The sequence below is a fragment of the Polypterus senegalus genome, chromosome 2, assembly GCF_016835505.1.
Source record: "Polypterus senegalus isolate Bchr_013 chromosome 2, ASM1683550v1, whole genome shotgun sequence".
NCBI classification, from domain to species: domain Eukaryota; kingdom Metazoa; phylum Chordata; class Cladistia; order Polypteriformes; family Polypteridae; genus Polypterus; species Polypterus senegalus.
Genome location: NC_053155.1, coordinates 283,739,801 through 283,765,265, shown reverse-complemented (window position 1 = coordinate 283,765,265; position 25,465 = coordinate 283,739,801). Strand labels below are relative to the sequence as shown.

Here is a 25,465-nt window from a genome sequence, read left to right as displayed (position 1 = left end):
AAAACAAACGAACAAACAACAGCTGTCTGCAGCCATTACAGGGTGACAGGGAGGTGACAGGGAGCCGACACCTCGCCCAGTCCGCTTGATGGAGGGGCCTTGGCATTTCCTTAGACTTTGGTTGTTTTAGTAAACTTCAAGGAAGTGGAGCAGAATCTGACAAACTGGCGAGGTGGCAAGTGTTACACGACTGGAGCAGAGGCGTCCAGCTCCGACCCTGGGGGGCTGCAGGTGTCCATTCCTACCACTGTCTTACTTAGTGACCAGACCCCCAGAGCTCCTCTCCATTCAGGAGCTGCTAAGGTGGTGCACATACTGGGACATTTAGCGTCCTCTGCTTTACACGTCAGTGAGGTTGTGTGCTACGTCCGGTCATTGGGGTCTTTCTCAGCGCGCTCTTTTCAAGGTGTGCCTCTGGTAAAACACACCTGTGGGTAAAGGTTAAGGTCGTGGGAGGTTTAGTGCCCCCTGAATAAAGATGTCTGTCCAGTTGGCGCGAGTCTCGGGTAACGACTGTAAGCCACGTGACAAAAACGTGCAGACCGATTGGCGGAGGTGCTGAATTGCAGAGCTGTGGGGCTGGTCTTCCTTTCCCTTCATTTAATTTTATTGTCCTCTGATACTGCTTTTTTAAATAAATGGCAACCAAACAAATATGAGAAATGAGCCAACATCTAAGACCAGCTCTCAAACTCCCATCAATTTCACCTGAACCAGTTTCTTAATTAGAAGTCGTTCCTTGTTGTAATCCTAAAAATTACTTCTGAATGCTTTGAACGACTTGTGATATTGTGTACCGTTGTACTCATCTTGATGTCTAGTTATGCAAGACGTCATGTTTTTACAGGGTGCCTACCTCCAATCTTAGAGGAGGAGGAGGAGGAGGAGGCGCTGATACAGCACATTACCGCACCCACCACATGACAAACCAACTCAGGATCCCCAGATTAGGACCCGAGTGCAGCCGTGCAATGGATGACACCTCAGCACCCTCAAGACCCGAACAAAAATAATAATATAATGTAAACCATTAGGAGTCTTCAGCAGAAAGAATCAGAAGGACTTGAAGTTGCGGAGACCACATCAGCCGGCCCCAGGGGTTCACCCCCTAATAGATAGATAGATAGACAGATAGACAGACAGATAGATACTTTATTAATCCTAAGGGGAAATTCATATACTCCAGCAGCAGCATAAAGAACAATATTAAAGAGTGATAAAAATGTTGGTATAACAGACAATAACTTTGTATAATGTTAACGTTTACCGCCATGAGTGGAACTAAAGAGTCGCATAGTGTGGGGGAGGAACGATCTCCTCAGTCTGTCAGTGGAGCAGGATGATGACAGCAGTCTGTCGCTGAAGCTGCTCCTCTGTCTGGAGATGACACTGTTTAGTGGATGCAGTGGATTCTTCATGATTGACAGGAGTCTGCTCAGCACCCGTCGCTCTGTCACAGATGTTAAACTGTCCAGCTTCATTCCTACAATACAGCCTGCCTTCCTCACCAGTATGTCCAAGCATGAGGCGTCCCTCTTCTTTATGCTGCCTCCCGAACACACCGCTGCGTAGAAGAGGGCGCTCTCCACAACCATCTAGTAGAACATCTGCAGCATCGTATTGCAGATGTTGAAGGATGCCAGCCTTCTAAGGAAGTATAGTCGGCTCTGTCCTTTCTTACACAGAACATCAGTATTGGCAGTCCAGTCCAATTTATCATCCAGCTGCACTGCCAGGTATTTATAGGTCTGCTACCTCTGCACACAGTCACCTCTGATGATCACGGGGTCCATGAGGGGCCTGGTCCTTCTAAAATCCACCACCAGCTCCTTGGTTTTACTGGTGTTCAGGTGTAGGTGGTTTGAGTCATACCATTTAACAAAGTCCTTGATTAGCTTCCTGCAGTGCATCCGGAAAGTATTCACAGCGCATCACTTTTTCCACATTTTGTTATGTTACAGCCTTATTCCAAAATGGATTAAATTCATTTTTTCCTCAGAATTCTACACACAACACCCCATAATGACAATGAAAAAAGTTTACTTGAGATTTTTGCAAATTTATTAAAAATAAAAAAACTGAGACATCACATGTACATAAGTATTCACAGCCTTTGCTCAATACTTTGTCGATGCACCTTTGGCAGCAATTACAGCCTCAAGTCTTTTTGAATATGATGCCACAAGCTTGGCACACCTATCCTTGGCCAGTTTCGCCCATTCCTCTTTGCAGCACCTCTCAAGCTCCATCAGGTTGGATGGGAAGCATCGGTGCACAGCCATTTTAAGATCTCTCCAGAGATGTTCAATCAGATTCAAGTCTGGACTCTGGCTGGGCCACTCAAGGACATTCACAGAGTTGTCCTGAAGCCACTCCTTTGATATCTTGGCTGTGTGCTTAGGGTCGTTGTCCTGCTGAAAGATGAACCCGCCCCAGTCTGAGGTCAAGAGCTCTAGAGCAGGTTTTCATCCAGGATGTCTCTGTACATTGCTGCAGTCATCTTTCCCTTTATCCTGACTAGTCTCCCAGTTCCTGCCACTGAAAAACATCCCCACAGCATGATGCTGCCACCACCATGCTTCACTGTAGGGATGGTATTGGCCTGGTGATGAGCGGTGCCTGGTTTCCTCCAAACATGACACCTGGCATTCACACCAAAGAGTTCAATCTTTGTCTCATCAGACCAGAGAATTTTGTTTCTCATGGTCTGAGAGTCCTTCAGGTGCCTTTTGGCAAACTCCAGGTGGGCTGCCATGTGCCTTTTCCTAAGGAGTGGCTTCCGTCAGGCCACTCTACCATACAGGCCTGATTGGTGGATTGCTGCAGAGATGGTTGTCCTTCTGGAAGGTTCTCCTCTCTCCACAGAGGACCTCTGGAGTTCTGACAGAGTGACCATCAGGTTCTTGGTCACCTCCCTGACTAAGGCCCTTCTCCCCCAATCGCTCAGTTTAGATGGCCGGCCAGCTCTAGGAAGAGTCCTGGTGGTTTTGAACTTTGGAGGCCACTGTGCTCATTGAGACCTTCAAAGCAGCAGAAATCTTTCTGTAACCTTCCCCAGATTTGTGCCTCGAGACAATCCTGTCTCGGAGGTCTACAGACAATTCCTTTGACTTCATGCTTGGTTTGTGCTCTGACATGAACTGTCAACTGTGGGACCTTATATAGACAGGTGTGTGCCTTTCCAAATCATGTCCAATCAACTGAATTTAACACAGGTGGACTCCAATTAAGCTGCAGAAACATCTCAAGGATGATCAGGGGAAACAGGATGCACCTGAGCTCAATTTTGAGCTTCATGGCAAAGGCTGTGAATACTTATGTACATGTGATTTCTCAGTTTTTTTATTTTTATTAAATTTGCAAAAATCTCAAGTAAACTTTTTTCACGTTGTCATTATGGAGTGTTGTGTGTAGAATTCTGAGGAAAAAATGAATTTAATCCATTTTGGAATAAGGCTGTAACATAACAAAATGTGGAAAAGGTGATGCGCTGTGAATACTTTCTGGATGCACTGTATACTCCTCCTCCTGCCCACTCCTGATGCAGCCCACCATAGCAGTGTCGTCAGTGAAGTTTGATTTGATTTTTTTAATGAGACACAAGGCACGAAGTTACTGCTTTTTTCCAATCTTCAAAAAAATGGGGTTATGGTTAAGGCATGCACAGTATTGTTTAGTCTTTTTCAAGGTTGCGATTTGATATTTGTGATTCTTTACTGGTGGTCCTTGCCCTTTACAGCAGTTTGAAGGTTAAAATGGCCAAAATGAACCATAAGCATGTGAGGTTATCATTTTAGACAAATTCAAGGTGTTATTTTTCATTTTTGAGCCTTTACTAGGGAGCTAACACTGTATGGTCCTCTATCAGAGGGTGTAAAGTGACACATTTCTATTGCAATTGAGTATACAGACTATGAACGTTTTAACTGATCAAATGAAAATGTTTAAAAATAAACTGCAAATGTGACCATAAGGAGTTTTTTCGGCCTCCCAAACACGTGGCCGTATACTCGCTCTTGTGCAGATGACAGCAACCAGCCACAAGTCAGGACTTCAGGACGTGTCCTACTCTGGCAGACTCCGAGAATTGAGGTCCTCATGCAGGTCTTGAGAAGGCTTTGATAAAGTAGATCCAGAAGAACTAAGAAGAGAAACACATTCTGAAGGACAGCAGAGGGAATAAAAGGGATGTGCACTGAAGACTGAAGCCAGGAAGCTCATCTTTACTCCAAGTGTTGTGGGAATCTGAAGCAAACTGTCGAGACATGGAGTTGAAGCACAAACCTTGTCAGCCTTTGAGAAGAATCTGGGTGACATTTTGGAAGAGCTTAGCTATTAGCTAAACAATTGGGCTTCATGGATTGAATGTTCTCCTCTCGTTTGTCAGACTCCTGATTTTCGTAAGGCTGTTTGTGGATGGTTAATGTTGAGTCGGGCGTAATTGACAGTGGAAACCGCAGAAGCCAGCCTAAACCACCCACACAGACCTTATCTGGGGGGTTCAGATCAGATAACAGACAGGTGGTGCTTCTCATCGTGCCGAGTTCTCAGTGGCGCATGAGCAGCGGAGTCAGATTGGCCCGCCGCATCCCCATTCTTATCGATTGTGCTTTATTTATTGCAGGCCTGTTTGTGTGTCACACCAATGATGTGATAACAAGCCTGCTAAGTGAGCACTCGGCCGCCACAAATCCTGTGACTTCCCTTTTTCTTCACAAGTATATCTCTGTAAAACATTTATCTTGAGGCTACTTAGTAGCAGTCCGCTGTAAGCCTCTGAAGGCGCCGAGGCCCGGCCATGGAGTGAACTCTGATGGTAATGTTCATGTCTGCTCTTAGCTGAACTCGAGCAATGGAGCATCCTACACAAGACAGAGGGGAACAACGCTGTCGAGTCGATTTCCCGGCAATAGCGAGCAGGACAAAGTGAGGAACAAGCAGGTACTTCCCGATGTTTGCAGAGGGAAGTTGTTTTTATTTTATTTTTGAATGGGTTATTCATTACTGTAAGCTGGCCACACGTACTCGGGCCACTTCTTGGCACAACAAGAGGAAGCTGGGGTCTAGAGAAGAACCAGAAACGGGGGTGCAGTTAGCTAGTGAAAGAGGAGCGGGCAGGTCCTCCTAAAGCAGAGCGTTTGTCACTCAGGTGGTCAATGTTGTCAGCAGTGCATGAAGTACCTAATGGTGTGGTGGCTGGATATTAGCACTAGTTCAGTGGGTGCCCCAGAAATGATGGCTTCATGGCAGAAACCAGCAGGGGTGTTCCAGTAGATACCACAAAAACCTCCACCCACATCGGCCATTCTTGTCACATGCACAGAGTAGAGTGAACATCTTACCCGTGTGTGCTAAACAAACCGTAACATGTCCTCATAGAAACTTAGTGGCTGGCTGGCTACTGAACCGGATGGAGTGAGAAGCAGGAAGTGCCTGAAAACCCAAAATAACCAAATGAGAAAAAAGCCCAATGGACTTGGGGAAGACAATCCTTTAGCGGTCTTCCCGTTCTGCCATTTTGCAGGTAGTTAACCAGACCAGAAAGCTGTCCTGTTGCTTCTTTCCCCGAGAGTCCAGGTTTTACTCTCCCACACCTGATCAGAGGTACTGCAAAGGGACAACCAGTGTCCACGGCTGTAGCATCCACACTGACCAGTTTCAGATTAGATGAAAGCAAATGTGGGAGAATCCTGGACTTTGTGGAAACGTTTTTCAGCTCTCAGGATTCACCAACTTCTTGGTGCGTTTATTAATTGAGCTCTCGGCCTCGCTCTGCTAGGATCAGGATCTTTTATCTATCGTTCTAGCACAACATCTACTGGTCATGAAAGTTGCCTTTGATGGAGTAGCCCCCTAATTGCACACATTTTTCAATACTTACCGATTCAAGCACTTTCAGTTTCACTTGTTTGAGTGCTCAAACTCGTCACCCAAGTCTGACTGCTGGACGATCTTGTAGTTTTACCCATTTGTTAACACGGCCAGACCGGGAGACTCCCTGGAATTGCAGTAGGCTTTAACAGGAACCGCTGCTTTGAGTCTTCTGGTAGGTCTTGTGGATTACAAATGCAGCTTCTTATGGAGGCGTCTGTGCGTCCACTTTCTTGTTTCCTCTGAATGAAACACTAACAACATTTAGAAAACCCAAACTGCATCAATGGTGTGGCAAGTAATGCAGTGTTGGCCGCATAGGTCAGTCGACTCTCACTAGAACATTTGGTTTTTTGTCCAGGGTCATGTCCTGCCTTGTGTTCAGAGCTGTGACCCTGAACTGCGTTATGCGTGTTGTACATTAGTTTACAAACGAAGCGACACATTGGTCTCTAGAATTTCCTCTCGGCTTCATTAATCGTGATTCCTGTGCAAACCTGGGGTTGACGTGGTAAGCCAGGCAGGGAATGGACTTGGACATCATATGGCTCACTGACTTGACAATTAACATAAGGAAAATGTGGACGGGAAACCCCCGGGACTTGGGGAGAGTGAACAGACATCAACCACCGCACCAGGGTTTAACTCGATAAACGCAAAAACTCAATAAACCTCCATTAAAAAACAGGGGGAAAAATACAAGTGTTATTTATTTTGAAAACGTTGAAATCATAAATTAAAGAAAGCTTTGACAATATAAGGATGAGTAAGCAAAGATTCCATTAATAAAATATATAAAAAAAAAAAAAACAATCTAAGTCACCGGTAGAAGCTGACACTTGGACTTCTTCTCATCGCCCCTCCAATCAGCTGACTAGCCGTGGGTGCACCTTAGAAACTGTGCCAGCCTTTGTAAAAGGGCCGTCCAGCAAGACCACTTCTCAGTATAAACCGAAGGGCTCGGCTTGCACATGCAAACGTTAATCTGCCATTTGAAAATTATCTCAGAATTTACAAAACGATTGGAAGACGGCACATTCTGGGTGGATAACCATAAACACAAATGTTTGTGTTCGTAAATAACAGTTAGCCATTTTATCTCAATACAATGAAAGCAATGTTTTGTAACTAAAGCAAATAAATAAATAAAAATAGGTGGAATGCAATTTCGGGTAAAATAAGAGAATGAAACAACTCTTTGTTTATTTTAAAATAAATGGTCAAGCAATAGTTAACTCAGGCTCTCAAACCATATATAAAGCCACCGTTTTTTACCCATAACTGAATTGTGTTTAAAAGTCGCCTCATGTTTGTGAAATCATAAATAAATTAAAAGCTTTTCTCAGTACCACAGATCACTTAAAGGAATAGCAGCAGCCCGTCGGCTGTTTCTTTTCGATACATTCAAAGCTGACCCAAGGGTCTCGGCGTAAGCGGAACCTGTCAGGAGGATCCGTCACTACGCTGCAGGGGCCGACTCAGTTGCATTACTTAATAAGGAAGAAAAGTTCAACAAACAAAGTACCTAACTAAATCTGCGGGCACCGCTCTTGTTCAAACCCACTAATGAATCACGCACTATTCTAGAACTTGCCACCTGAGATCAGACCGTTTCTTCTTTGGCACCTCCGTGCTTACCAGGTGAGTGCTGCCTCGTCTGTACCAATATTATTTCTTCTAAACCTAACCCATGATTCACAGGCTGACGCATTCCAACAAATGGCCGAGCGCGTTCACGGCTGTGTGACCAGTGAATTAAGGGGTTTGCTGCACATGTAACTGTGTTTTCCTAAGAATGGCTTCCTTTAGCCATGAGCTGCCTGTGCTGCTCAGAGATGATTGGTGGGCACTGAAATACCCAGCTGACACACGCCACCCCCCAAAGTCCCAACCCTGGAGAAGAGAGAATTCAGAGGTATCGACAGTTCAGTGCGTTGCTGTAGGTCTTAACCAGGATGGACTTCCAGGTAGCACAGTGCATCATGGTCTGCCCATTCACAAGTCAATTTGAATTCATCTGATGTCAAAATCCTTTTGACCACAACTTCTTCTATTTGTCACGGTTATCATGGGAAAACCATAATGCAACTGGCAGTTCTCTTCATTCAGTGCAGTAACGGTGGTGTGACGACTACGTTTTTGCAGCTTCTTCTTGAAACAAATGTGGTCACATTTGATACCACAAGGCCTCTGGGTGACACCTCCAGATGTCCGCCTTCTGTGGGTAACAAGAGTGAGTGCAACCCCAAGGTTAAAGGAGGCCATATAGCTTGTACTGGCAACGTTGGAGATTCTTGCTTAAGCTGCCATCTTCCAGCTTTGTGAGAAGTAGGGGACTTTATTTCCTCTGCTAATAAAGCTTTAAAATAGGGAACATAATTATGCATTAAATTAAAGTTTGAATTCATGTGGCTTCCATTCTCTCATTGATGTTGTAAACTTCCACTTCCAAGTGTTTATTTTACAGTGCACTTTGGCTTGGATGCCAATTCAAAAAGCCTTGACTGAAAGTCCATAGAAGGCGGAAAGATGTAAAGTGTGTCGAACGGGGACCCGTTTTCTCTCTGAATTTTCAATTGCACATTTATTTATTTTTTGAAATCTGAATTTTTTTTTCTTTCCCGCTTAGCCTACAGCATCACGTGTTGGTGTTGTTTCCAAGTCCATAGCACCAGTCAGTAAACTGAGAGTGACAACCGAGAAGCCGGCCGTGTGGACGCACCTAGAGAGAGAGACTCGAGTAAGCTGTTGGGTTGTTGAACGCTTTGTAAAGCTGATACTCTCCATTAAGACTGAAGACTGAGGGGGGCCGAGCGGGCCGCCTGGCACATCTGTGCTGCAGACACCTCTCTTGGGTGGTGTTCACAGCTAAAGGTGGGACATACTGTGGAGCAAACTTGTCTGTTTCTGGTAGCTAAAGTGCTCTACGCCTGCGCATTGGCATGAAAACTGACTGAAAGTGTGATATGCTTACTGAGAGAGTCACATTTACGTGTGGTATTTCCCTTTTTTTTAATACATAAAGGCAGGAAAGGAAGCCTGCAACTAATCGAGAGAAGGGGAACTTTGTAGTTTTCCCTTTATGTCTCAGCCTATGCAAAATTTCACAATGAATTCTTTCCGAGCTACTAATTAGACAGTCATTCTGGACATTACTTGCAATAACATGTCGCAAATCACAAGGGGACCTTTTAGAAATAAATGTAAAGCTAACTGTTTTTTTGCTCAAAGCTATTATGAAGAATCTGCTTAAGCAGTCCTGACTTGTTACTGTCTTACACGACAAGATTTTGCTTTCCATTATAAAAATATCCTTTTCCGCATTTCATTTGCGCACAGAAAACCTCACACATCTAAGTAAATTATGGCAGGACCAACATCGGTTCATCAGTTTCCATTTGCTTAAGCTTAGCAGTAAAGAAAGCATAAAGAGGCCAAGAAACGCCATGGCACTTGCACAGCGGTGGCTAGAATTCCTGATTATTTAAAAGCCATACATCATAGGTCACAACAGCAACTGTACACTACGTCACATCCAGGATACGAGTCCATAGGCAGCGTGCATTTTAAAATGACCCACATTAGGACCTGCACCCCAGACAGAACAAAAAGGAGCACTGTTGTAGTGAACGGTAAGTTGTTAAACAATACATCTGTTTCGAATCTCCCGGCTTATTATGGCTGCTCGTTTTCCATCTTTGGCTAAATTACAAAAGCACGCAGGGCTTTCTGGTTGGTGCGGGCTGAGGGTTTAGAAAAGCCCTCACGGCTTCAGTAAATACTTCCTTGATGCCTTCGTGATTGAGAGCCGAGCACTCCATGTACTTGATGGCATGAATCTGGCGTGCCAGCGCTGCCCCTTGCTGCGAGCTGATAGTGGTTTGGTTCTGCTCTTTCAGCTTCTTTGCAACATCTGGGTCATTCCGAAGATCCTTCTTGGTGCCCACTAGTAGAATAGGCACATTTGGGCAGTGGTGGGTGACTTCTGGGTGCCATTTATGTTTCACATTCTCATAGGATGGTGGGCTAGCAATAGAGAAGCAGATGACAAAAACGTTGGTCTGTGGGTAGGAAAGCGTGCGTAGACGGTCGTATTCTTCTTGACCAGCTGTGTCCCACAGGTTGAGGCTGATAGTCCTTCCATCAACTGTCATTTGGGAGCTGTAGTTGTCAAATACGGTGGGGATGTACTCTTTGGGAAAGGCATTGGTTGTGTAGGAGATTAATAAGCATGTTTTTCCCACGGCACCATCACCTACAACAACACACTTGATGCTCTGCATTTTCGCTGACTCAAGTCTTCAGCAACCTGTTGAGGAGAAAGTCAGAGAAAAAAAATGGTGAGAACAGGTGAACTGAAAGATCCTCCTCATTTAGGGGGGTGACAATGTGGAATTTTCACAGAGTATTCAGTCAGTGCTACTCAGCCTTCTTGGGGTCTGTCATGTCATGACACACTCCTTCACATTTGTAAGTGTTTTCACGATCCACCAGGCTTAGGGTGGCGTCCCCTGTGGTGAATCGAGCACAATGATTAGAGCTGTGGTTTGGGGAGATGTTGGTCCTCTTTCATGATTTAAACTTGGCTGTCAGAGCTTTGAGAATCGAGTGCAACCCTCGGGTGACCCATCACCATTGGCTGAGAAACACTGCAGTACATTACATTTATTACATTCTATGGAATATTCAATCATTTTCCTCAATAAATAAATGACCAAGTATAATATTTTGGTCTCATTTGTTTAACTGGTTTCTCTTTATCTACTTTTAGGACTTGAGTGAAAATCTGATGATGTTTTAGGTCATATTTATGCACAAACTTTCAAGCACAACTCTCTGAGGTGTAATGATGATCAGGACTCAGAGGTTAGCCCTGCATGGAGACGTCCTGAACACGGTGTAAAAATGGACTTACAGTGAAATACGTTTAACGCGAAAACGCTTAAGACAAAATATCGGTTAACACGAAATAATACAACGGTCCCGACAAACTACTATGTATTTTCATGCATTTTTTTCTCTTAATTTAACACGAAACGAAAATCACTTAACACGAAAAGATTTCCCTTCTGGGAATGAACAAAATACGGAAAACACCAGCCGCGCAGGCGAGATTTAAGACGGTTGTGAAATAAAAGAGAGGTGGTTTCACATGTTTCGTAGAAAGGAGGCTAACTTGGCTTTGAAATACCCTCGGAATAGCCTGTGACACGAGCCAATTTTGTTTATCTAAGCTACTTTCACCCTCCACCCTACAAACGCCACATAAAAACATCTCATCTCTCATCAGTTGGCTTTGGAATTCGGTGACGAGTACATCGCAGTGTGAGTAAAAATCAGTGAGTTTGGTTCGCGTTTTTTTTTTTCTATTTTAGAAGAATTTTTTTACGAGCACAATGGCAAAGAGCTCAGGGGGAAAGCAAACTGCTATTTCGCTTAAAATGAAGATGGAGCTTCTTAAGGCTGTTGATCAAAAACAGAAGACGAAAACGGAAATCTGTAAAGATTTTGATATTGCTAACTCTACATTATCAACAATAATTAAAAAAAGAGAGCAAATTACGGAAATATTTGAATGGAGTAAGTTTGAGCCAGAGTGAAAATGAATGAGAACGGCCAAGCACGAGGATAAATACATGCATATATATACATATCTATGTAAATAAAATGTACTCTAATAAACTTAATTTTGTTGAATATACTGTATGTTTTTTTGTAATATCCTTTAACACGAAATTCTTTTAACATGAAAAAATATTTCAGTCCCCTCAGTTTCGTGTTAAACGATTTTCACTGTATCTAGGATCAGTAGAGCCCAAGATGGAATATTAGATGCAGAGATAACTCATAGTGGATGGAACAACTGGAATAAGGTATCAGGAGTATTTCGTGATCAGAGAATTAGGGTGAAGGTTAAAGGTAAGGATTTTAAGACAGACGTTAAGACCAGCAATGGTGTGTTGTGCTAAGACTTAAGGCAGTAAAGGGAGCACAGGAGAAGAAGCTGGATGTGGCAGAAACAAGAAGCTTGAAATGGATGTGTACAGATACAAAAAAAAATAAGAAATGAGACAATCAGAATAAACAACAAGGACATTTGATGAGGAGAGACGATGAAGATGTGGGCAAGAGAGTGATGTGAACAGAAGTACAGGGGAAGAGAAAGGAGAGGGAGGCCAAAATGGAGGTGAACAGATAAAGTAAAAGAAGAACTGAAGGAAAAGGGCAGGACTGAGCTGTTTGGAGAAGGATGATCAGGCACATTGACTCCACATAGAAGTGGGAAAAGATGAAGAGGAAGAAGAAGATTTAGTAAAACAGAGTCTCTAATATTCTCCCTGTTATTGTAAATGTTAGAGCAAATTGAGATCTATATCTGAAGCAGGAAGACTCAGACAGGTTGGCAATTAACTGAAACTGCTGGCCAGTCCAGTGGTTATCTCACAGGTTACTTGACAGTGTCATCGTTGAACAGATGTTAGAAAGAATTAAGTTCTACTAAAGAAAAAGCAAACAAAAAACCTCTCAGATCTTAGCAAATTAAAATGTTTGATGTACAAGAGACTCAACCACAAGCAATTTATCTTGTGCGTTGCAAGTTGCACTTTCCATTTCTTGGGTTTAACAAAGACCTGTCAACATGTCTGGGTGACGTCAGCACTGAAAATGATTAAAGGCAAAGCGCCAAGTAGCTGTACGCCCCAAGGCCAAGCCCTAAAGTCTTTCGTAGATGCAGTATGTGCCTTCTGTGCCTGCGCCTGAGAGGAGGTCATCCACCTGAAACACGGCCTGTTCAGGCCAGGCCAGGGTTGACATTTAAAGTAACAATAAAGCAGAGTTTCTCTCATCCTACTCTGACTCTTTATGTCAAAGCATTCACGGTGTAGCAAGCAGGTTTTTTTTTTTTTTTTACAAAGCCACTTTTAAATATGTCTTTATCTTGTATTGTATTATGTAAAGCACCACATGATAATGGCCACCATTAATGTTCCCACAAAAACACACAATGACGTCTTTGTTAAAGCAATGTCATCTTTCCTTGTGTTCAGATGATTATTTTAAATAGGATTTAAATAACCGGATCACGACTCAAAGACAACTAAAAGCTTTGACGTTCATTTGTGTCCTTAACCAAATGTGCTTAAAGGACCTCCTTTAAAACACTCGACTTCCATTAGCTTCACACACTCCAGGCTTTTTCATTTCTCTTTGGGTTCCCCTTACTTCAGAATTGAAAGCTTACTTTTAAAACCTGATAAAAGCATTGACAGGAGTACAAAGAGAGTGAGCCATAAATTTATTTGTATTGATTTCATCTGGGCTCCTAAATGGAATTAAAGAAACGGGACTGACAACAACAGATCATACTAACTAAAAGCTAATCAAAAATAATAAAGAGTAATGAAACTCACAAGGCACGATATGCATAAAAACCAAAGTATGTACATTAATGACAATGTCCGAAAGTGGACTTTGACGAGTCTCCAACTTATTCATTTTACGTGCAGACACTGTGATGGTTTTGAGGCCAAGTCACTGTACAGTGGGCCACAGAGTCAGGTTGTAAATCCCACCCAAACTGAGCCTTGAGGGGTGCCAGTGCTTCAGTCATAAAAAACATATAAACAAATAGAAGCAAGGGGCAGCACGGTGGCGCAGTGGGTAAGGAGACCCGAGTTCGCTTCACAGGTCCTCTCTGTGTGGAGTTTGCATGTCCTCCCCGTGTCTGCGTGGGTTTCCTCCCACAGTCCAAAGACATGCAGGTTAGGTGGATTGGCCATCCTAAATTGTCCCTACTGTGTGTGCACCCTGCCCGGGGTTTGTTTCCTGCCTTGCGCCCTGTGTTGGCTGGGATTGGCTCCAGCAGACCCCTGTGACCCTGTAGTTAGGATATAGCGGCGGGTGGGATGCATAGAAGTAAATCTAATTTAGCCATGCGATTGCAAAGCACCTCATTCTAGAAAGCTACCGTATCAACGGAAGGATTGTGAACCTACTAACGTTACATTTACAACTGATTGCTAACATTTTATGTTTAAAAACTGTCTGAAAAAAAAAACGTTTTTTGTTTAATAATAAAAGTTAGAATGTAGGAAACATATATATCAAAATATTGCAGCAGAAGCATGAATATCCTTTGTGTGGACTCCTGCCCCAACACTTCTCCAACACACACACACAGAATCAAGCTCGGTTCCTGTTCTTTGGGACCACCACAGGTCTTGCTCACACTTACAAGCCCACTGGGTCCAGTTTAAATTAATCTGTTAATCTGACACACATCTTTAGCACAAGGGAGAAGAACTTGCACTGAGAGAAGGAGAACATGCAAACACCACACAGGTCCACGAGGGAGCCATGATAACCACCATGCTGTCCTCTCCACCCAGCCTGACTACTTTATAAAGCTCTGTATGTCACTAAAAGGCAGCTACCTAGTGAGTGTCTTTCAGAACATTAGAACAATCTTGACAAAAACGGGCCATTCAGCCCAACGATGGACAACACAAGACGCCACTCAGCTGTGTCGATGCCCCCCACAGGCATTTCAGAACAGAAATTCTTCCTTTACAAGATTATGGGGACCAGGAGCAAGTAGGACACAACCCTGAACAGGAAGTCTTATCTATCACTGGCTTCACTCGTCATGAAGGTGGAGTATGTGGGGAAGACCATTGTGGACCCTGAGGTGGGGTTCCAGCTTAAACCTCCCCCAGAAGGGTCCCAGGTGCAGTCAGGTAGCATCACAAATCACTACACTAGGCTGCTCCTCATTTGGGTTTTTCTAAATCCTTCCCCAGGTTAGATCACGCAGGTTTGGTAATGGATGGGATGAAACCCACTGAATATGAGCATGTGTGGAAACTGAACGTTGAAAACAACAACAACAACAACAACATTTAAGAATCTAGTAGACCTACAGCTGTGGATAGCCTGGAGGTAAGCCCAGGAGCCATGAATTCACAAGAAGTTAATTAGCAGCATGAACAGGTCACTCATTAATAAAGGGTTAGAATGAAAACCTGCAGCCACGGTGGTCCTCCAGGACTGGAGTTGGTGACCCCTGGCTTAGAGCTCCAAAGTGTTCTGACATAATGTGCAAATGAAGCATTTAAATCAGACTGTGAAGGTGTTACTTGTCAGAGTGTGGACATATGCATGAATGGAAGGGACTTTTTTAATAGCTGCATGCGATTTAGGACACAAGACAAATTTGAATCCCAGCTTGGGACTTCGTCCGTATGCAGTTTGCACAATCTCTCCTTTTGAAAAAAGGGTTCAAATGAAAACCTGCAGCCACGGTGGTCCTCCAGGACTGGAGTTGGTGACCCCTGGTCTAAGCCATAACTCACAAAAAGCACATTTGTTTCTGCTAGTGTCCCCACCCAATGCTTGTGTGACACTTACTTTATAGCATATGCGGATATTTCACAGGTTTTTGTCTTCTTGTTTGGCAGAGCCATACGCCTTCGATAAATCTTAACGTAAGGTCACAATCACCCAGTCAGACACGTCTTATTCAGTCTTCTACTCTGTCCACGGTCACAAACATAAAGAAAGACCTGAGAAACGTTTGTCTCGTTCTCGCTTTATTCAATTGGACCTCATTCAACATCATGGAGAAACGGACATGGCTGAGACATTGTCTCCATTAGAATAAAAAAAATGAAACCCTGGCAAACAAACTCAAAGCACACAAAATGTGGTCCTTCTTGAACGGAGGACCTTTGTTTGTTTCTGTGTTTGTTGGGCTTCATTTTTGAACTTTAGCTTACATCTTAAGGCCATGTCACATTTGATGACTTCTTCAACGATTTCCAGTCATTTCATTTACATAACCTCAGCGAGTTGGCAGTACGCTCAGTTAAGATGGCCGCATAATGTGACGTACCCCGTGACTCAGTCCAACTCATTTTCAAATTGGTCTGATTTTGTATTGGTGTGCACGAGAGCAGAAAACCAACAAACACTCATCTGGAATATGCAGCAACTAAGAATAAGGAGTTTACACGTCACAAACAGAAGAGAAGCTGCCTGATGTCTTATGTTTTATGTAACATAACAGAAAGGAAAATCAATAAAAAGTGCAGAGCCTGTGGATGATCTCAGCGTACCGTTAACCCTTCGTACAGAGCTGGCTATGTCACAAGTATATTACTGGCTGTCACAAAAAGCAGCAAGCACAACTGTGCTGAAAAGATGGCATAGTCAATAAATGCGACATGTCCAGCAATTTTGAGTTGTTTAAATGTGACATAATCTAGTGAAGAGATCAGCAAATGCAGTTGACAAGTCTGACATACCCCACAACTAGACCTTGGCTTTATAAAACATACTATACCAACTCAGCATTATGGGGTACCAGCTGGCAGCACTGGATGGGTGTCAGTCCATCACAAGGCCCATATATGCATGCATCCACACTTGCACTCTTTATAAGTCACGATTTGGAACCACCAATTAACCTGACCCACCATCTTGGAGGATGTAGAAAAAAATATGGAGGGAACCCCATGCAAATACAGTGGAGCCTCGGTTTGCGAGCATAATTCGTTCCGGAAACGTGCTCGCAGTCCAAAACACTCATATATCAAAGTGAATTTCCCCATAAATAATGGAAACTAAGATGATTCATTCCACAAACCAAAACTATTCATATAAAAATGATTAATACAAAATCTAAAGTAAAAACACATAAAACAAATTAACCTGCACTTTAATTTTGAAAAGAATCATGGCTGGTGAAAGTGAGTTTCTAAACTCTTGTTGGATTCCACCCAATGGGGCGACACGCGGAAGAGCGTCCCAAAGCAATCGCAGTCTCCCAGTGCTGTTGCAGTTTGCCGTAAAAGCGTATCCAAAAAGATCGCGGACATGCTATAAGCGCCTGCCGTCGATGGGTGATACAAGGAACATTATAAATGCGCAGGGCACAGTACTGCTTGGCCACGACCCTGCCTGACTGCTGTGTCTGTGTATAGGAGAGTGGCAGATCCCGCTACATACAATAAATAACCGCGCTGGTGCTGTTTCAAGCTGAATAAAGCTGGTGTTGTTGAAGTACTGAGACTCAACTATGTGTTTCGGGGACTCGCACTTCACAGCACACACACACACACACAGTCACCATGCTGTAGTAAACAGTATACGCTCGTACGGATGTTGACTATATGAGTGAGGCACGCAGACTCAGACAGACAATAGGAGACGATTGCCCACAAGAGAAAAGAGAGAGACACAGACACACATGCGCGAGAGACAGACAGACACACACGCGCAAAAGACAGACAGACACACACACGCGCAAGAGACAGACAGACACACACGCGCAAGAGACAGACAGACACACACACGCGCAAGAGACAGACAGACAACACACACACGCGTGAGAGAGAGAGAGAGAAGAACCATCAGCTCAGTTGTGCTCACATGACGCTCAGCAGACAAAGCATATCCTTACTACTCGTATTGCAAGATTTTGCTCGTTTATCAAGTCAAAATTTATTAAAAATTTTAGCTCGTCTTGCAAAACACTCGTAAACCAAGTTACTCACAAACCGAGGTTCCAATGTACACACATTTCAAGCAGGCAGAGACTGTGTGTGGGACTCATAACCCAGGACGCTTTGTTCTGGAGGTGTCAACACAACCCACTTTGACACCCTGGTACTTTACATTACAGTCAATATGGCACAGAGGAAAACCTTATGTCCATTTTTCAAGATAAGGCAGTTGTATTGATCTGCACCTTCCATGTTTCCGATGCATGTTTGTGACAACAAAAGGGATCTCGAAATCTGCATTTTATCACACATTCCTGGTTCTACTTTTTTCATGGTAAAGATAAGTCTGCTGCTTGCTTGTGTGAGTTCTCACATAAATATGGAAATAAATCAAAACAAAACTAACCACATGGCACAAAACATTCACTGTGACTTGGTCTGTCAGGAGGAAAACCATGCACTGGGGGTGTGAATCGTTGTTGTGCACTTCCTCGCTACTATAAAAGAAAATCTTGAGACAAGACTTTTTTCCAAGAGATGTTTTTAAGTCCCGCGAGACGAGACTTTGGCCATTAGATTTTGTCAAATCCCACCCTCCTCTCAACCATTTACAACCACGTCCACTGTTCTCTCACCTCTCATTCGTGTGAATGCTTTTGACAGACACACTTCCTGCGCTCTCAGCTCTTATAAATTTTTACGTTTTGCTCACTTTAAGTTCCCAATTAAAGAAGGTGTATTATGTCCAAATCTTATTGATGAATTTCATTCCAAAAGGTTATCAACAGAAAAAATGAGGGCACAAGCAATCCTAACACCGAGAAACGATGAAGTCAAACGAATTAACGAAAATAGTCGATCGGTTACATGGCAAATTCGTTAAATGTGTATCAATAGACTGTGCTGAAATAGTTGGTGGTGATGGTGCAGGAGGTGAAAACATCAACTTACAATATCAAGTAGAATATCTACAAGCGTTAATACCGTCTGGTCTTCCACCGACTGAATTACTGTTGAAAGAAGGATGTATTGTATATGACAATTCACAAATCACTGTGACAAACATTCGAAAATGCTGGTTTATTTATTAGAGACAAGGAAACGATATTCACTCACGGGCAGCTATACGTTGCGTTGTCACAATGTAAGTCCAAACACAGAATCAAACCTCAATGTGATATTGATGAAAAGTTAATTCCAAATATAGTTTTTACTGAAGTTTTACAGTAAAAGTGTAAGTTTAAAAAGTATTTGCATGTTAATTTCAAAGCCAAACAGAACGAAAACATATAACACAATGAATACCTCTAACGCAACATGAAGCATAATTTTCTTTCAATTTATGACATTTTACTCTTTTTTAATATGGTTAATTACTCACTGTAATGTAAAATAGTTAGGTCCATTATGCATATGTAACAATTCCCATGAAAATAACAATCTTGTTTAAATTGTACATCCGCTTCCCCATACGTGAGCGGCAAAACCACAAAGAGGCTAGCGCATAGTGCAGGTCCGGGGGTTAGCAAGCAAAGCGAGCATTGGGCAGAGCCCCTTAGTCTTTTAAAGAATACTGAAAAGCATCAGGAGTAGGTCTTTATTTTTTTTATTATTTTTACAGACAATGATTAGATACAGACTTTCGGACTGACCCATCTAACCTAAAATCTCAACTCACCTCCTGCACTCAACCACATTAAACATTTGGTAGTAAAAGTAAGAGCGTCATAAAACAAAAAAAAAAAAAACAAAATCTGAATGAATAACTTGGCTATTTATAAACGGAGAACTGAGAAAACAAAATGTGAGTGTGTGCATGGAATGATGACAGCAACATTAAACGTCAAGGACGTTTACATTCTTAATCCAGCCCATTATTGGATTGCTCACTTCTTCCAAGTCTAAAGTTACCCAGACTCTTAAAATCTTTCCAGATATTTGTTGCAGATTGTGCCATTTGAATAAACAACTGAAATTCTATTTGGAAAGTTCTAAATACCAAAAATGATCATATGATCAAAAAATGTGTTATTAACTGCACAAGCTGTGACAATAACAGGGAGTGCAAGCATGAAAAATGAATGTGTGTGTGTGTGTCTGTCTGTCTGTTGAGGGCTGCCTCAAGTGTTCAAGGCTAAAGGGGCGGGGCTGTTCAAGAGAAAAATGAGGGTGTGGCATTTGCCAGCAATGAGAGGCGGGGCTGTAATCAAGTGCTTATGCATATGCAGGACACACACAAATGGCAAGATTAAGTCATGTGGACCAGGCAGCCATCGGGCACAAGGCCACATTCACTCACATGGGGCCTACTTTGAGTCACCAATGCCAGCTCTTTGGGATATTGGATAAAAACCTTGTCTGACACAGAAAAAACTTCCACACATACGACAACAATGCCAGGATTCTACTCCAGAACTACAAGTTTGTAAGGCAGCAGCACTAACCACTGCACCACTCTGCTGCCTCACAGTGTCAGAGGCATGGGTTCAAGTCCCCGGCCCAGGCACTTCCACTGTCCAAATTGGCCCAGTGTGTCTGTGTCCTGCAAGTGATCGGCACCCCCTCAGCCCATCCAAACTGGTTAATCAGCTTAGAAAATGGATGGATGATCTGCCACACCATTCCATTAAATGTTCACTTATTTTTAATTTCTTTAACCAAACTGTACAATCTAAAACCGATGTATAGCTTTAATGCTTTTCACAATTTCATTTACGGAGTTCCTGAATAATAATTTCACAGAATTGGTGTGCAGCTCAAGATGGTAAAACAGCCGGCACAACCTGCAAAAAGTGAAGTGCAGTAAAATGCTGGTAGGAAAGTTTAAGCAAAGCAACAAAAAAAAAAAAAAAATTCATAGCTGTTTTCTTGCCAGAATGACTGATTTCACTTCTCTTTTCATAATCTGATTTTCACTACTGGGCTGCAGCAAACACAGTTATGCTTTCTGGAAGGCAAGAAAAGAAACAGTTACTGTATGCCTAGCTTAGATTCTGTGATAACTTTATGGCAGCGGTTTTCTAAACTTCTGTTCAAGTTCATGTTCAGCCATCATCTAACAACTGCAGTTAAAGCAGCAAGCTTGCAGAAACAGTAATTTCAAACACTGATAGCTTCTTAGCATGCAAGTAAGGATCTCAGTGCACGCTGCACAAGCAACAAGTAGTAACTGTGCTCACTTTACTGATCGTAAGAAACTTGACAAACAAGAGAAGAGAAGACCATTCAGTCCCTCAGGCTTGATTGTTTAACTAATTGCTAAGCACAATAAAGCGACTCACTGGCTAAGCCAGAGGATTTACAGCTTCAGATGGCCTGAATAACCCATTCTTACGACACTGCAGCTCACACGATTTTATCAAGTGAACGATTTACTATCACTTTGAACCTTGTGGCAGCTCTCCCACATTTGTGATTTCTAACATACTTGCACATTTCTAACATTTTGCACAGTTATGGCCTTTACAAGACTGAGTGTTATGTAAAATGGTGTTATTCAAAATGGGCCCTGTGTGAATTTGGATCAGTGAGCCCTGCACTGCACTGGCCTGTCCTCCAGGTCTAGCTCCTGCCTCACACTCAGTCCCACTTGGATACCTTCCAGCCTCCTCAACCCTGACTTTAATTATGTGAGTAACTTTTCCTTGTAATATAAGGCGTGTTCAGAAGGCCCAGAGCTTTCCTGGTGTTAACATTGGTTTTCCTAGAGTGCAACATTATTCCAGATTTTTTTAAAAACATAATCCCCACAGGACGTCACTGAGCTTCATTTTTCTAAGCTTTCTGCCTGTTGGGTGCCACATCTGCTAAAAGAAAAACTGAAGAAGCATTAAGTCAGATTTGGTTGGGTCTTTCTTGCAAACTTTCAAGCGGGTCAGTATGAAAAATCGGACGTTTTGTTAACAGGAAATGAAGCCTGGTTTCACTTTTTCAGCCTAAAAGTAAAAATCAGTCAAAATTGGGGATCTCCGCGGGCCTCAAGGCCACAGTTGTTATGTACTTGAAAGTTGTAAAGCACGCCCTGAACAGTCCCAAAAATGTCCACTAGAGGGAAAAATATGTTAAAAAAAAACCTGGCTAGTGACACAGAAGGCCACATAGAAGGTTTATTAATACAAAAATGCACTGTAACTAAAGAAAGCTCTGTAGAGCATAAAAGGCAAAAGGAGTTGTCTGTAATAAAAAACAATCTTTTTGCAAACAAAGTTCTAATACAGTAATCCAATGGTAAAGTAAAAATAAAACAATAGAGCAGAAGGTCTAAAACCCAACAATCAGAATAAGCACAAGCACAACAGAACATCAGAACAATCTAGTCGAGCACAGGCCATTCAGCCTAACAAAGCTTGCTGTTCTATCCACTTAATTCGAGTTTTGATGTCTACCACACTACTTGGTAGCTTATTCCACGTGTCTTTGGTTCTCTGTGTAAAGAAACACTTCCTAATATTTGTGCAAAATTTACCTGTGTCCCCGTGTTCTTGATGAATTCCTTTTAAAATAACAGTCTCGATCCACTGTACTAATTCCCTGTATAATTTTAAACACTTCAATCATGTCACCTCTTAATCTTCTTTTGCTCACACTGTAAAGGCTCAGCTCTTTTAATCTTTCCTCATAACTCAACCCCTGTAGCCCTGGACTCACCCTATTCACTCTTCTCTCGACCTTTTCTAGCGCTGCTATGCCCTTTTTGTAGCCTGGAGACCAAAACTGCACACAGGACTCCAGATGAGGCCTCGCCAGTGTGTTATAAAGCTTGAGCAGAACCTCCTTGGATTTGTACTCCACACATCAGGGCGCTATATAACCTGACATTCTGTTAGCCTTCTTACTGGCTTCTGAACATTGCCTGGCAGTTGATAGTGTAGAGACCCCTACATCCATCTCATAAGGTGTACTTTCAATTTTCTCTATTCAAGCCTAACATTTTTACCTACTATGTGTAATACTAGAAAGTAAAAATGTTACTTTTGAATACACAATTACAAACAATCACCGACTTCCTAGCACATCTGAATGAACCACCAGGGAATTGTCAACAGTGACAGCCAAGCAGTACTCGGAAGTCTGCTTGCCCAAAGTTTTCCATGGACTGAGGGGAGGTCACCTCTGGTTTCCCCTTTCCTCCACCCCAATAATGCACCAGGTCACACTGCTGAGCTGAATGTGTCCGCCATTCAGCAGTCTGGCATTGAGTTGGTGGAGCCCCCTTCCCTTAACTGGCACCCTGCAATTTTTGGTTGCTTTCAAAAATCAAAGAAGCTCTGCATGGGAAAGGTTTTCTTCAGTCAGACAGGAAGACAAATTGTTTGAAATTACAACAACAATAGAATTGATTTCTATAGCACATTTACATACATAAGAGGTGCAAAGTGCTTCTCAACCACTGGGTTGTGACACACTTTTGGGTTGCAGGCTGCCATCACTGGGAGCAAGAGTGGCTTGCCATGGGACACCTAGGGTTAGGGTTAGGCGATCAGAAGCGCTCTGTGATATTTGCGCTCATTTCACCACTAGGCACCCGGACCCGTTTGTGGGTCGTGAATAAATTTAAAAAGGTTGAGAAGCACTGCTTTACAAGATGTTGAAGAAATAGTTACAAGAAAAGAAAAGCAAAGTAGAAATAAATAATAATGTGAATGAATAAATACCATGCGGTGGGCTGGCGCCCTGCCCATGGTTTGTTTCCTGCCTTGCGCCCTGTGTTGGCTGGGATTGGTTCTCCAGCAGACCCCCGTGACCCTGTAGTTAGGATACAGTGGGTTGGATAATGGATGGATGGATGAATAAATACCAAAAATAATAGATAACAATAAATCAATGCACACTTACATTAGCATACATTACAAGTAATAATGAGCGTCTACTGCAAGTTAGCCATGAAAATCCCCCAGAAGCTCCTCTACTATGAACTGTACTTTTTAGTTTGAAACCACTGGAAACGTCTGGTAAAACAGCAGCAGTTTAGTTCATTTACTGATGACGACATCAGCTATATTTGTAATTATACTACATATACCATAGCTATTGTATTTTTGAAAAAGGACTGTAACAGAGTCAAAATGTCAGCTTTAATGGACCTAATGTACACCTAATGTGCCCATCTTTGGAGTGATCTGTGTGTGTGTCTATTTATTAGGATATGAGTCTATGAACGTTAATTCAAAACTTAAAACAGCACAGTTATTATGAGTCCGGTAAAATGCTAGAAGCCTACAATGCTGAGTCTCAGTGACTTCTGTACAGCCATGTGTAAGTTTTGCTTAAAGCTGGGTGGGACAATTAGACAGCTCACAGAGTGTCACATTTTTAACCAATCCAACGCCTCATGATGGAGGAGCTCATCTTGAAAATAAGCATATCCTGATACAAGGGAAAAACCTTTCTGTAGCATCAGATTATATATTGGCATTCGACGGCATCAATGGATGAACGGTGAACGTGAATGCCATGTTGCTGTGTATGCTCTCTGTTGTTCAGCGTTTCGACAACAGCATGGGAGTCCATGTAAGCTTAACAGAATTGGCAGGTACTGTATATTCATGAAAATATGAACTGCAAAATATGCATCTGAAGTAAATGGTGAAGTAAACATGTCGAAGAACCACAGGAGATGCAGGTTTCAGTACTCAAAACACCCAAATCAACAAATCTGCTGAACAGATGAGACCGTACAATGTTCACCTTCTGAATGCACAGCTAAACAAATAACTAAATAAATTTAACATTACCGTATAATTGGAAATGCAAACATGCCATGACACAATAGCTGCGACATTTTAAAACACTGTATGTCCACTGACCACAATGCTTACTTAAACTCTGTTTGCTGTTGTTATGTCGTACAGTGATGCAACAGTCAAAATGACACAAAGATACTGTAGCAGACAGGCTTTTCTCAAACATATGGAGCCCAGTAGCCGCGGTGGTCTACATTTGTGTGTCTGTCTGTCTCCATTGTCGAAGCACTCATTACAATCTGCAAATTAATTATTAAGCATCAGTTACCGTCTGCTACTGAGCCCCTGAAAGGATACCAGCTGTTTTAGCTTTCTCTTTGTTCTCAGAGTCAAGTCTTTTGTTCAGTATCACGATACCCCAACAGGAGTTTAAAATGCATGGACTGGTGAAATTAGAGGCTGCTGTTTTAGGAAGAAGTCCTGTGGGTGTAGCCATTGGAGCCAGGATTTCGCCTATTTTCACTACACCCTTTTGAAGGGGTCGTTCCCACACATGTATTCTGGATTGAGAATCACTTCTGGCACCACAAGCCTACCTCTACAGAGACTGATGTTTTGCACATATTGGTCTACAACATTTTACAGCAGGTTGGCACTGTTAGCACTGCTGCCTCGCAGTAAGAAGACCTGCGTTCACTTCCCAGGTCCTCCCTGCGTGGAGTTTGAATGTTCTCTCCGTGTCTTTGTGGGTTTCCTCCGGGTGCTCCAGTTTCCTCCCACAGTGCAAAGACATGCAGGTTAGGTACATTGGCAATCCTAAATCGTCCCTAGTGTGTGTATGTGTGCCCTGCCGTGGGGTGGCGCCCTGCCTGGGATTTGTTCCTGCCTTGCGCCCTGGGGTGGCAGACCCCCTTGACTGACTGACTGATATTTTACAGCTAAAATAATGTTGTAAGTTGTGTGCTGGATACATCATACTTTTTAAAATCTTTTCTTTTTATCAAAGGCAAGGAAAATGAGCTAACAGAAAAAGGCATAAAGCCCAAATGGTAGGATGTTTGTGCATGACCCTCGGCAAGGAGGTCAACAGTGTAGAGGCTGATCAACAGGATGATCTACTGAACAGAGGCACCGCCATACTGTGTCAATGGCACAATTTCACAAGTAATACCCCAATGAAAATCCTCCAGGGACACAGAGTTAGAAGTAGTAACACGGTCATTTGGGGTTGAATTGTTAGACAGACATGTTTACCACTCTGGTTAGAAGTGAGGCCCCGTGCTGAGTAAAGCTACTGAGTGGCTTACTGGCCTCTTGAGCAGGTGTTGGGGCTCAGGAGTGCTGGAACACCTGATGCCAATATGGAGAGTTTGAAGAGGATGGTTCCAGGACTTTTAGAGGGCACTC

At 42.8% G+C, this 25,465-nt stretch overlaps 2 protein-coding genes across 8 annotated transcripts in view; one reads left to right on the top strand and one right to left on the bottom strand.

Moving 5' to 3' along the window:
* pgap2 (post-GPI attachment to proteins 2) overlaps positions 1-25,465 on the top strand; it is a 111,125-nt gene that overhangs the window by 60,988 nt on the left and 24,672 nt on the right. For 2 of the 6 annotated variants that reach the window (XM_039745701.1, XM_039745702.1), the window contains one exon: positions 8,501-8,582. The exons of the other annotated variants lie outside the window; for them this stretch is intronic. In XM_039745701.1, the coding sequence (XP_039601635.1) occupies positions 8,501-8,553 (53 nt within the window). In that variant the 3' untranslated portion in view covers positions 8,554-8,582. Of the gene's footprint in view, positions 1-8,500; positions 8,583-25,465 lie in introns of those variants that run through there. 6 annotated transcript variants of the gene reach the window in all.
* Positions 6,564-25,465, bottom strand: part of LOC120523957 (rho-related GTP-binding protein RhoG-like) — a 61,499-nt gene continuing 42,597 nt past the window's right edge. For both annotated transcript variants that reach the window (XM_039745708.1, XM_039745709.1), the window contains exon 2: positions 6,564-10,180. In XM_039745708.1, coding sequence (XP_039601642.1) covers positions 9,579-10,154 — 576 coding nt within the window. In that variant the 5' untranslated portion in view covers positions 10,155-10,180 and the 3' untranslated portion in view covers positions 6,564-9,578. The remainder of the gene's footprint in view (positions 10,181-25,465) is intronic.